Source organism: Dasypus novemcinctus, chromosome 18 (assembly GCF_030445035.2).
Source record: "Dasypus novemcinctus isolate mDasNov1 chromosome 18, mDasNov1.1.hap2, whole genome shotgun sequence".
Lineage (NCBI taxonomy): Eukaryota > Metazoa > Chordata > Mammalia > Cingulata > Dasypodidae > Dasypus > Dasypus novemcinctus.
The window spans coordinates 71,800,189-71,813,493 of NC_080690.1; the positions used below are offsets into that span (position 1 = coordinate 71,800,189).

The following is a 13,305-nucleotide window of genomic DNA, read 5'->3' on the forward strand; positions in this document are numbered from 1 at the left end:
CCCCAAATAAATACCCTTTATAAAAATCAACCAATTTCTGGTATTTTGCACCAGCATCTCTTTGGCTGACTAACATAGAATTTGGTACCGAGGAGTGGGGAAGTGCTTTTGCAATTACCGAAATGCTGGAATGGTTTTATAAATGGGTAAGGAGTATTTTTTGGAGGAATTGTGAGATGCTTGATGGAAATGGCCTAGAACCCTTTGAAGAGACTGTTGATAGCAATATGGATGCTAAAGAGACTTTTTATGATGCCTTAGAAGTAAATGGTGAAACTATTAGTGGAAACTGGAGGGAAGGCGATCGGTGTTTTAAAGTTGCAGAGAACTTAGCAAGATTAACTCCTGGCGTTTTATGGAAGGCAGAATTTGAAAATGGCGAGCTGGGCATTTAGCTGAAGAAATTTCCAAAGTAAACCTGGAGAATGTGGCTTGGCTTCTGCTTGCAGCTTATAGCAAAATGCTAGACAAGTGAAATAAGCTGAGAACTGAACTGCTGGGCACAAAGAAAACAGAAACTGATTCTGAAAATTCCAAGCCTTTGGAATCAGGCTCCCAGGTGAAAGTGCACAATTGGAGGACTTAACTAAACTTGGAACTGGTAAATCAGGAGGAAGATGCAGTTATGTTGGAAAGACTCGTGGAAAGTCTCACTGTCTGATGGCTTGGACCCCTGCTTCCTGCATGCCAAATCAACAAGGGTTTTGAGAGAGCTGTATGAACAAAACCACCGTCAGCCTGGAATAAAAAGGACATGGAAAGGAGAGATTGAAGGAGAAACAGCTTTAAGAGGAAAACCATGGAAGCTGAGATCTGGAATTAGGACATCACCTTGGGCCAAGAGAGGAACCCCACCCATGTGTACAGAGAGGGTGAGTTTACCCCAGCAGTTGAAGAGGGTAAATGTTCCTGTCCAATGTTCTGGGAGAGTTTTGCTGCCCCAAGGTACAGAGAAGGTGGGGCACATTCCCCAAGGATTAGGGCAATTAAGGTCAGCACCCCACAGGTCTGAGAGGGGTGAAACTGTTCCCTAAAGGTTAAGGAAGGCCAGGGAGTCAACTTGTTGCTCTGAGAGGGTTGAGCCCGTATGCCAAAGGTTAGGGGGAATGTTGTCTTCACATCACTGTACTAGGGGGGTTAAGACTCTAACCCAAGGATTGGGTGAGGTGTGGCAAGCACCCCAACACTCTTGGAGGGAGAGGTCTAGAGCTTGGTTGACACCTAAATGCTTGATGAGGGTGGAACCAAGAAAATGGCCAATGGACAAGAATGTGGAAAGGGTGGGTCCCCATCTGGTCCCAAGGAGAAGAAACCATCATCTTAAGAATGACTCTCAGACTGAAATCGAATGGAGGATGCCCTGCAGGTTTGCTGAACTGTAGAGGACCCATGACTCATGTTTCCCCTCCTGATTTCTCCTTATTATAATGAAAATGTTTATCCTATGTCTGTCCATTTGTGTATTGGAAAAAGAGAAATTGTTTTGTAAGTTTCAGAGGTCTATAGCAGACAGGACTTTGCCCCAAGACAAACTGTATTTCTTTAAATTGATTGTGATATGATTTAGTACTTGCATTGTTACTGATTTAGGGTTTTTTCGAATATTGTAGTCTCCTTGTGGAATTCAGAAGGTGGAGTATAGCAGTTTGATATGGTTATGAATTCCAAAAATAGATATTGGATTATGTTTGTAATCTGATATGTACTTGGGCCTGATCGAGTTATGGTTAGGGTTTTAATTGGGCCACGTCATTAGGGCATTGAGTCCCTGCCCCTTGTAGGATAGGGACTCACAGGTAAAAAGCATGGCAAAGGACAGAGTTGAGAGTTCCTGATGTTGAAGTTTTGATGTTGGAGTTTGATGCTGAAGACTTAAGCTGGAGCCCCAGGAAGTCAGCACGCAGAGGAAAGAGAAGCCAGCCCCAGGAAGGAAGGAACCTTGAAGCCAGAGAAAAGCAAGCCCCAGGAACGTAGGAACCCAGGAAGCCTGAGCCCTCGCAGACGTCGGCAGCCGTCTTGCTCCAAATAGACTTTGGTGAGGGAAGTAATTTGTGCTTTATGGCCTAGTATCTGTAAGCTCCTACCCCACATAAATACCCTTTATAAAAACCAACCAGTTTCTGGTATTTTGTATCAGCACCCCTTTGGCTGACTGATACACCCATCTTGAGTCTGTAGGTCTTCTTTATTATGCTTATGTCCTCATGGTCCCAAGATGGCTGCTGAACCCACAGCCTTTTTTACTGTATTCCAAGCAGAAAAAGAAGGAAGGGGTAAGAAGGAGGAAAATATGGTGCCTGTATTAAAGAAAACAAATGCTTTCCCAGAAACCCTCAGCTTGCAGGTGGCTGGCCAGAACAGTATCAGGTGGCCACTGCTACCTGCAAGTGAATTCGGGAAAGCAGATATTTCTATCTGGGTACATTGCAACTTGAAACAAACAGAAGTTTTGATCATAAGAATAAGCAGGGGGAAGCAGATGTGGCTCAAGTGATAGGCCTCCACCTACCATATGGGAGGACCCGGGTTCAATCCCCGGGGCCTCCTATGAAAAAGAAGAAGAGAAAGCGTGCCCACACGGCAAGGCAGTGCCAGTGTCGTGACTGAGTGCTCACACAAGTGAGTCACGCAGCAAGATGACGATGCAACGAAAGAGACGAAGGGAAGAGTCAAGGTGAAACACAGCAGAGACCAGCAACTGAGGTGGTGCAATTGACAGGGAACCTCTCTCCACATCAGAGGTCCCCAGAATTGAATCTCAGTGAATCCTAGAGGAGAAGTGAAAAAGAGAAGACAAAAAGAAATGATACAGAAGATCACACAGTGAATGGACACAGACAGCAAAAACAGCAGGGTGGGGGGGGAAATAAATAAATAAATCTTAAAAAAGAAGGAGAAGGAGAAGAAAGGAAGAAGAAGAAGAATGGGTATTGAATAGCCAGCTAGCAGTGTCTGCACCAAGAGAGAAGGTGAACAAAAAATGGGGAATAAATGGCTATATCTGGCATAATGAAAAAACTCATGACTTGGTCCCCACCTACCCAAGGACTGTGGAAAACTTCACCATTAATATGCAAACTTGTGCTTGAGAATCATTTGTTATTTACTTACTTGACAGGTGCTTAGAAATCACCAATTCTGTGTCAGCCACGATTCCAAGCACAGAATGTACATCACCTCATCCCACCCGTGAGAGAGTCCCGTGTGTGTGTTTCTAAGTTAGGGAAGGCAAAACTGCACCCCCAACCTGAACAGCAACATAAATAAAATCCATGTCCTGTATTCATCATTGCTAACGTTCACCCTGAGACAAAGTTATGATTGGCCCTATCTTACAGATACAGAAGCTGAGGCACAGAGTAGTTAGGTAACTTGCCCAAAGTCACACAGCTCAAAAGAGGTCGAACAAGGATTCGATCTCAGGCCGATAGAAGGTGCTTAAGGAAGCAGAGTCCTTTCCTGAGCTGGGGCAGGGATGCAAGATAGATGGATTGGAATAGGGCGGCAAAAGATTCTCCCCGGAACCTTTCTCCTCTTTAGCCCCCCAAGTTCCCAGCCCCCCGTGCCTATCAAGCCCACATCTGATGATGCCTCGCTGCCTCTGATATCCATCTCTGGGCCACCGCGACTTTTGCTCAAGACCTTTTCCTGGACCCTTATCAGCTCCCAAGCTCACTGCTGGCTTCCGGCCGTGCCCCCCACCTCCATCCTTGAACTGGGCTCCAGGCTGGCAGCTGCTCGGGATAGACGCCGAGACAGACAGAGCTCCCTCGGCCTGACCCTTGGACACAGGACACGGTGACGGTGACATGAGGCTGGGGTTTGCTGGGAGGGGTCTCAGGGAGCTTGTGGGGGTGGGGCCTTGGGAAGGAGGTGCTCCTGGGGCAAGCAAAAAGAGGTGGCAGCAGAAGCTGACCGTTCTGGAGCGCCACCTCCTCCCACGGCCTTGGGACAGCGCCAGCGGGGCAGGAATTTTTAAGTATTCTCGCCACTTCTGTAGCCCCAGTTCCGAGGAGAGTGCCTGGCGTACGGCAGGGACTCGGTGAATATCTTGAGACAAAATGAATGAATTCACTTCCAGTGACAAGGCAGAGCTTGTTCTCTTGGCTCCATCCTCCTCGTAATTCATTCACCAGCGGCGTCTGGGCATCCACCTTGGGCCAGGGGCTGGCGAAAGAGCCGGGCGCCAGCCTGCCCTCCTGGAGCCCAGAGCCTCCTGGGGAGGTGGCTGTGTACCACACACTCCAACAAGTGTGGGTGCGGCGGCTGCCGTAAGCATCCGCTGGTGGCAAGGAGGTCTCTCCAGGGGCTCTGCTTCAGTCGGGGTCGTCAGAGGAGCCTTTCTGAAGGAGGTAGTGAAATTTGAGCTGCGATCTCAAGGATGAACTTGAAAATGCAGCAGAAGGGCGGGGAGGGGGGAGCGCCCAGTCCCCGCGGGGGAGCACGGGCGGAGGGCAGAGGCTGGAAAGGCATGAGCGAGGGGGAGGAGGCGCAAGGGGCGCCTGGGGGGTGGGACTTGTATTTACCCCAAGAGCAATGAGCAACTAAGAGAGGGTTTTCAGATTTGCCCTCTTGGAGGCTCGTCCGGCTGGAGGGTGGGAATGGCTTGCAGGGCACGAGGCTTGAAGCAAAGGGGCCGGGCGGCGGGCAGAAGCCGGCACGTGCGAGAGACTCCTCGGAGGCGAAACCGATGAATCGGAGGTGGGGAAGAAGGAGAGAGGGCCATTCAAGGGTTCTGTTACCCCCATCTCAAATTAGCAATCCCAGCTCAGAGAGGGCGTGCTCCTTGCCCGAGGTCACGGAGCCAGCCAGCGGCTGAACTCGAATTCCCCCCAGGTCCGCCTGATGTCTAAGCTCACGTTCTCTCTCTCCAACGCCAGAAGGCTGCTGGCTGCAGAGCATCTACGTCCTCGGGAGCCCCCTGGCGTCTCGCACACCCACCTGCCTACCTGACCTCTCCCCGTGCACGTCTAACGGGCTCCTCAAACCCGAGTGTCCAACCCTGAGCTCCCCACTGAACCCAAACCCGCCCCCCACCGCCTTCCCCATCTGTATCAGCCAGCCAAAGGGGTGCTGATGCAAAGTACCAGAAACGGGTTGATTTTTACAAAGGGTATTTATTTGGGGTAGGAGCTTACAGATGCCAGGCCATACAGCATAAGTTCCTTCCCTCACCAAAGTCTGTGTGGAGCAAGACGGCTGCCGACGGCCGCGAGGGCTCAGGCTTGCTGGGCTCCTACGCTCCAGGGTCTTGCTTTTCTCTGGCTTCAAGGTTCCTTCCTTCCTGGGGCTGGCTTCTCTTTCCTTTGTGAGCTTAATCCCAGGGCTCCAGCTTAAGTCTTCAGCATCAAACTCCAACAACAAAACTCCAACATAAAAACCCCCCATCTCTGTCCTTTGCCGTGGCCCTAACAATGTGGCCCAATCAAAGCCCTAATCACAGCTCAGTCATGCCCAGGTACAGATCAGATGACAAACATAATCCAATATCTATTTTGGAACTCATAGCCATATCAAACTGCTACACCATCGCAGTTGACAGCGACCCCACCTCCCAGAACCCCAACAGCCTTGGAGCCACGTCTGACCTCGCTCTTTCTTGCACTCTGACCTCTGACCCCCTCAGCAGAGCTGGTCAGCTCCGCCTTCCATACGCATCCAGAATCCGCTCCTCCTCCCTTCTTCCGCTGGTCGGGGCCAGCTGCTAACTGGGATGATCGCAGCAGATTTCTCGCTTCCCTCCTGCTTCCATCCCAGCCCTCCTCAGCCTGGTCTCAACCCAGAAGCCACTGTGATTGTCAAAACCTAGATGGGCTCTTGTCCCTCCTCTGCTCAAGGCTCTCCTACGGCTCCCACATCACTCAGAGGAAAAGCTGTGGGAGTCGTCACCGCAGCCCACAAGCCCCCGTATAATCTGGGTCTGTCCCCCCCGGAACCTCGCCTCCCACCCTGCACCCCTATCACTTGCTCTTCTCCAGCCACACTCGCCTCTCTTTTCTTCCTTGCACACACCAAGCACATTCCTACCACAGGACCTTTGCACGGGCTGCCTGCCATGCCCTTCCTCCAGCTATACACAGGACTCGCTTTCTCACCTCCTTCCAGTATTTGCCCAAATGTCACCTTCTTTTGTTTTTAAAGATTTATTTTTATTTATTTATCCCTCCCCCCCTTAGTCGTTTGTGCTTGCTGTCTGCTCTCTGTATCTGTTTGTTGTGTACTTGTTGTCTTCTTTTTTTAAGGAGGCTCCGAGAACCAAACCCAGGACCATCCCATGTGGGAAGGAGGCACAGAATTGCTTGCACCACCTCCACTTCTACTGGTTGTGTCTCTCATTGTGTTTTCCTCACTGTGTCTCTTTGTTGTGTCATCTCATTGTGTCAGCTTTCTGTCTTGCTCATTTTCTTTAGGAGGCACCAGGAACCAAACCTGGGACCTCCCATGTGGTAGGTGGGCGCCCACTTGCTTGAGTCACCTTCATTTCCTCCAAATATCACCTTCTTAGTGAGGTCTTCCTTGGCCACACTATTGAGTATTACAAGCGTCCCCTTCCTGTCTCAACCCCCACACTCCCAATTCCCCCTGTCTTGACTTTTTAAATTTATTTTTCTGATGACCTGCATTCCTTCTTGTAGACCTGAGTGTCTACCTGGGGTCATTTCCTTTCAGCCTGAAGAACTTCCTTTAGTGTTTCTTGTGATGCACTTCTGCTGGCAGGAAATTCTTGCAGCTTTGCCTTATCTGAAAATATGCTTACTTTACCAGCATTCTTGAAGAATATTTTCGCAGGTTATGGAATTCTGGGTTGACAGGATTTTTACGTCTTCTCTCAGCGTGTTAAAGACGTTCCACTGTCTCACGGACTCCTCTGTTTCTGAGAAGTCAGCAGACTTTCCTATCGTTACGTAATGCACCATATTTCTCTGGCTGCTTCCAAGATTTTTTTCTCTTTTTAAAAAAATTTGTACTCTAGTAACATATATACAGCCTAAAACTCCCTCCTTTAACCACATTCAGATATACAACTCAGTGCCATTGCTTATAACTGAAATGTGCCATTATCATCACCATCTGTTATCAAGATTACTTCATCTCTGGATTTCAACAGTTGGACTCCAGTGTACCTGGGTGTGATTTTCTTTGTATTTATTCTGCTCTGGGGGAGATTCTTGACTCCATAATGCAGTTAGTGTCTTTCACCATATTTGGTAAATTTTGGGCCATTATTTCTGCAAATTCTTATCTATCCATTCTTTTTTCCTCTCCTAAAACATCAAAGTCTTGCAGAGTAGACTGGCTGATATTGTTCCACAGGTCTCAGAATATCTCTTCATTTTCTTTCATTTTTTTCTTTGTTCTCAGATAGATACAATTTCTATTGTATCCATCTTCAGTTACACTGATTTCATTTCCAGTCTTCTGTGAAGTCCATCCAGTGACATTTTTACTAAATTATATTTTTCAGTGCTAGAATTTCCAGTTAGCTCTGTTTAATATAGTTTCTTTTTCCTGCTAATTTCCCCATCTGTTCATTAATTATGTGAAGGACGTCCTTTTCGTCCTTCAACATCTCGGAATTAGGTGCTTTAAAATCTTTACATGTTGCAATAGCCATGTTATCTCAGAGTTGGTTTCTATTGACTGCTATTTTTTTCTTGATTGTGGCTCATAGTTTCCTGTTACTGTACATGTCTAGTAGTTTTTAAGCGGATCCTGGACACTCTGGATGATATATTGTAGAGATGCTGTATTTTGTAATATTCCTCTGAAGTGTGATTTTTGTTCTAGCAGGTAGTTAAGTTGGCTCCAACTCCAAACTCTGTCTTCCCTACGCTGGGCAGCAGCTGAAATCTCTGCTCAGTTCTTTCCAATTCCAGGTGTTGCTTTTCACCTCCTGGGGTCTCCCCTGAAATTGCACGGGTTAGTCAGCCAAGGATTTGGGTGGATGGGTTTTATATTCAGATTTGGAGGGTTTCCTTCTCTGTGGCTCTCTTCCTCCCACAGCTTTTTTGGGCTGATCGTCCAGGTTTGATCTGTCCTCTCTCCTCAAGCCAGTGCATTCTGCAGGTTTCTGCTGCTGGAGCTGTTGAAATTGCATTGTACCCTCATGCGAAGCAAAGTCACAAGTATGACCTTTTGCCATTCCTCTTTCACGGGCAGCCTCCCCTGCTGTTTCTGCCTGATTTTGATCACTCTCTGCTGTCCTCAAATAAGGGTTTAATTTTAAATATTTTATCCATGTGTTATAATTATTATCTGTTTTATAATTTGACCAAGCTATTTTTTTTTAGATTTATTTATTTTTTATTTTATTTCTCTCCCCTCCCCCGCCCCTTAGTTGTCTGCTCTCTGTGTCCCTTTGCTGTGTGTTTTTCTGTGTCCACTTGTATTCTTGTCAGCGGCACCGGGAATCTGTCTCTTTTTGGTTGCGTCATCTTGCTGCAGTCACCTCTCTGTGTGGGCGGCCCCACTCCTGGGCGGGCTGCACTTTCTTTTGCACTGGGCAGCTCTCCCTAAGGGGTACACTCCTTGCATGTGGGGCTCCCCTACACGGGGGACACCCCTGCGTGGCAGGGCACTCCTTGCGCGCATCAGCACTGCGCATGGGCCAGCTCACCACGTGGATCAGGAGGCCCTGGGTTTGAACCCTGGACCTCCCATGTGGTGGGTGGACGCTCTATCCGTTGAGCCAAATCCACTTCCCTGACCAAGCTATTCTGACATCGCCCAAAGTCAGGAGCTTCTACTTTACCTTGTCTTGTTTGCCGCAGCACTTGTGACCACCTAAACCCTTTGTTCCGCTTCCTGTCTAGTTTCCCCCACTAGGAGGTAAGTTCCAAAAAGGGCCTGTTTTGTTACACGGCATAGCTTCAGCACCGAGAATGCCATCCCCGTGACACGCGCTTGGTAATATCTTCCGGAACGGGAGGATGCATGCCCGAGCTCTCAGAGGGGACGCCGGGCTCTAGCAGGAGGCCGCTGGCGGCGCTGACGCGGGGGTGTTCCCGTTCCAGGAGGATGAACACGACGCTGGCTTGCCGGCCCGTGGAGGTGGGCTGTCTCCGCCTGGCGACCGTGGCCGTCCTGTCGGTCTCCTTCGTGGTGGGCGTCGCGGGCAACGGGCTGGTCCTCTGGATGACCGCCTTCCGCATGGCGCGCACGGTCACCACCGTCTGGTTCTTCAACCTGGCCCTGGCCGACTTCACCGTCTCCCTGTCCCTGCCCGTCTCCATCCACGCCGTGAACGCGGGCGAGTGGCGCCTCGACACGTGGGCCTGCAGGCTCCACCAGGCCTTCCTGGCCCTCAATTTCTTCGCCAGCATCTGCCTCCTGGCCCTCATCTCCGTGGACCGCTGGGTCTCCGTCCTCCACCCCATCTGGGCCCGAAACCACCGCACCGTGCGGCGGGCGCACTGGCTGGCGGCCGGCGTGTGGCTCCTGGCCGCCGTGGCCTGCTCCCCGCACCTGAAGTACCGGGCCACCAAGAAGATCGAGAACTGCGTCTACTGCTACTTCGACTTCGACGAGGAGCGTCTGGGGCCGGAGAGCCCCCTGGGCGTGGAAGAGGCACGCGGCGCTGACCGTCGCTCACTTCGTCCTGGGCTTCCTGACGCCCCTGGCGGTCATCGGCGCCTGCGCACACCTCCTCCGGGCCAGGCTGCGGCGGGAGGGCTGGCAGCACGCCGGCCGGCTGAGGAGGCTGCTGCTGGCGCTGGTCAGCACCTTTTTCACCTGCTGGTTCCCGGTCAACGTGGGGCTCCTGGTCCAGCTGGAGCGCTTCAAGGAGACGCAGAAGGCCCCGGACCCCCAGGTGCTGCTCTTCCTTTGGGCCGCCTTCTCCTTGGGCTGCGTCAATAGCTGCCTCAACCCCTTCCTCTACGTCTTCATCGGCAGAGATTTCCAGGAGAGGTTTTTCCACTCTTTGCCGTCCGCCCTGGCCAGGGCCTTCGGGGAAGAGGGGTTTCTCGGCCCGCCTGGGCCCAAGGTCAAGCCCCTAGAGGGCTCAGGGAACCTTCCCGGAGAGGCTGAACGTCCTCCTGCTTAGCTGGCAGCCCCTTCACTGGAGTTGGCTCTCAGGACCCGGCCAAACCCTGCCTCTTCTTTCAGGAAGCCCTCCCAGCAATGTCTCATCTGAACCTCTGTGCTGGAGATAGCCAGTTATTCCCCAAGATCCGTTCTCCCTCCCTTTTAAGTAGGACTCTGATATTTTTAAACCTGGAGACAGAAAAAAAAAAAGACATTTCCCAGTGTCCTTTGCAACTTGGTATGGCCATGTGACTGAATCCTGGCCCACGGGATGTGAGCAGAAGGGACGGCTGAAATTTCCTTAAAGAGCCCTTAAATGGAAGGAGCCTGCCCGCCACTGCTGTTTCCCCCTTTCTATTGTCTAGAATACTCATGCATCAGCTAGCTTTTGCTGCATAACAAACACCCCGAAACTTAGTGGTTTAAACCATGATTTTCAAAACATTTTCTATGGATCAGTAATGTGGCCAAGCAGTTCTTCTGGTACATTTTTGGAATTTCTCGTGCATGTGTGTCAGCCATGGACCAGCTAGGCGACTCTGCCTCAGAAGGGGGGGATCTGGCGTTCAGCCAGTGCACCCGACGTGTGTGCCTGAGCCGTGTATCTGTTGTGTCTTGCAGGCCAGCCTGGGCCTGCTCTCACGGTGGCTGGGGAGGGTCCCAGGAGTGAGAGCCGAAGCCTGCAAAGCCTCCTGAGGCCTTGATTCAAAACATCCTACAACGCGGCCAAAGCCAACTGCAAGGCCAGCCCAGGTTCGAGGGACGGGGAAATCGGCAAAGCTGTCACAAAGGGGCTGGACACAGGAGGGGTGGAGGTTGGGGCCACTTTTGCTATCTGTCTCAGAGGTCGTGGTGGCGTACCCGCGGAGGGAGACCGTGTCCCAAGCAGTCTCCTTGTCCCCAGGGAGTCTCCGTGTCCCCAGGCAGTCTCCCCTGGGCTGCCGATACCTGGAGAGGTTTTGATTCCTGGCTCCCTGTGGCGGCTGCTGCTTTGTGTCTCTACAGCAGGCAAGTCACGTACACGTGCCTAACTATCGTGCCACCGGGCCCTGGAACTTGTGTGAAGCGAGAGAATACATTTCCTCATTGTTTAAGCTCGTTGGAGCCAGGTTTTCTGTTCCTTGAAATCCAGTGCAGGCTCCCTCTCGCATTCAATAAATATTCCTTTCCGGGCTCAGAAGCCCTAGCAGTCCCTCTTACAGGGGACCATCCCTGGTTCTAGGTAGAAGTGAAACCCAGACCAGAAGCCATCACACGCTTTCTCCTGAGCCGAAGGCGCCGCTGCTGACGGCCTGGGGACTGCGCAGCGTTCTCTGCTCCTCAGCCCCCTGCCCTGGGAGATGGGGCCGAAATGCCCACGGCTCACAGACGGGCAGAGGAGTAAACGACTTGGTGGCCAACGGAGGATAGAGGCACTTTAGAAAAATAAATTAGGCGAAGGGGAACATTTAGAGCAAAATGTAAGGAGAGTGTGCACATTGTAAAAAGAAAACGATTCTCTCTCCGGTTGCTGGGGCTTGGTGCCCCACTTCTCGCTAGAGGCTGTCAGATGTCCTTGTGCCTGCGCGATCATTGTTAACACAGTGTGCCACGCACACTCTCCTGCACCGTGTGCGTGACTGTGTGTGTGGATGAGTGTGTGTGGTGTGAGTTAGTGTGGGCGTGTGTGTAAGTGTGCTGTGGGTATGTGCACATGAGCAGGCATCAGTGTGTGGGCACATGTGGGTGTGAAAGTGAGAGCATAGGAGCATGTGAGTTTACGCACAGGTGCGTGTGTGTATACGAGTATGTGTGTGCGCATGCATGTGTGTTGTGCCAACAGTGTGGCCTGGAGATGGTTGCCTGTAAATAAATACACACGAGCTCTTTTGGTCGTGGCGTGGGTCAGGTGTTCTCTGCATGGATGCACTGAGCTCAGGTGCATGTCACCAGTCCCCTACCGATGGACGTTTAGACTGCCTTGACTCTGCTGCAATGATATCTGCGAAACTTTAAAAAGTGTTAAATATAACGTAAAAAACAGCAATTGCGAATTCATCGATTTTGCGCAAGGCAAACACTCGTGTGACTCCCCAGTCACGGCCCGGACCTGGCCGGCCATCCCAGGACGCCCTCCGCCCGCCCAAGCACGCCGCCATCTCCCTCGAAGACAGCTTCTCTCCTACATCTCATTGTAAGTTGTTTTGTTCTCTTAATTCTCTGAAAATTTTAATTGGAAAAACTTCAAACATCTCATTTCAAGACTAATACAATTTTCAACTAAGTCGACCAAATGTTCACATGTGCCACGGCCACATTGGTGGCTCTACCTCGTGAGGACACCTGGAGAGGAAGCCCCAAGCACAGCTGCTGCTCCTGCAAGGCCCAGCGGTCCCAGGCACAACCTGAGAATTTTGAGCCATTTGAAGGCAGTTGCAGACATAGTGCTATTTCACCTGTGTATTAGTCAGACAAAGGGGTGCTGATGCAAAATACCAGAAACGGGTTGGCTTTTATAAAGGGTCTTTATTTGGGGTAGGAGCTTACAGACACCAGGCCATAAGGCATAAGTAACTTCCCGCACCAAAGTCTATTTTCACACGTTGGAGCGAGACGGCTGCCGACGGCTGCGAGGGCTCAGGCTTCCTGGGTTCCTCCCTTGCAGGGTCTTGCTTCTCTCTGGGTTCAGGGTTTCTCTCTTCCCAGGGCTTGCTTCTTCCTGGCTCAGCGTTCCTCTCTTCCTGGGGCTTGCTTCTTTTTCCTGTGTGAGCTTACTTCTCAGGGCTCCAGCTTAAGGCTTCAGCATCAAACTCCAGCGTCCAAACTCCAACCTCAAAACCCCCCAGCTCTGTGCTTTACCATGTCCTTTATCTGTGAGCTCCCACTCGCCAAGGGGCAGGGACCCAACGCCCTAATGACGTGGCCCAAAGCCCAAGTCATAACTCAATCATGCCCAGGTACAGACCAGATTACAAACTTAATCCAATACCTATTTTTGGAATTCATAGCCATATCAAACTGCCACAGCCCGTATACTCTGTGGCTTGTGTCTCCTGAGGACAAGGCATCCTCCCATACCAGGAGGTCAGTAGCATCCTCAAGAACTTGGACATAATGAACAGTCCATATTCACACTTCCTAAGTGTGAGCTTTGTAGCATTCTTTCATCAATCAGGATCCTGTGATATTCTTTTCTTCCTCCCCAAAGGTGATGGTGCATTAGGTGACAAACAACATAGCTTGACCCCGCCGCCTGCCCACAGAGGCCTCATTCTGTGACTCTAGTGAAAGTAAATTAGG

The 13,305-nt window shown here is 50.9% G+C and overlaps 1 protein-coding gene across 1 annotated transcript; it reads left to right on the forward strand.

The window, feature by feature from the left end:
* The first annotated feature begins 8,660 nt into the window (after positions 1-8,660).
* GPR32 (G protein-coupled receptor 32) lies at positions 8,661-10,155 on the forward strand. The gene is given in 2 exon segments (XM_004485301.4): positions 8,661-9,566; positions 9,568-10,155. Coding segments are annotated over 2 exon segments (1,110 nt in total). The 5' UTR covers positions 8,661-8,934; the 3' UTR covers positions 10,046-10,155.
* The last annotated feature ends 3,150 nt before the right edge of the window (positions 10,156-13,305 follow it).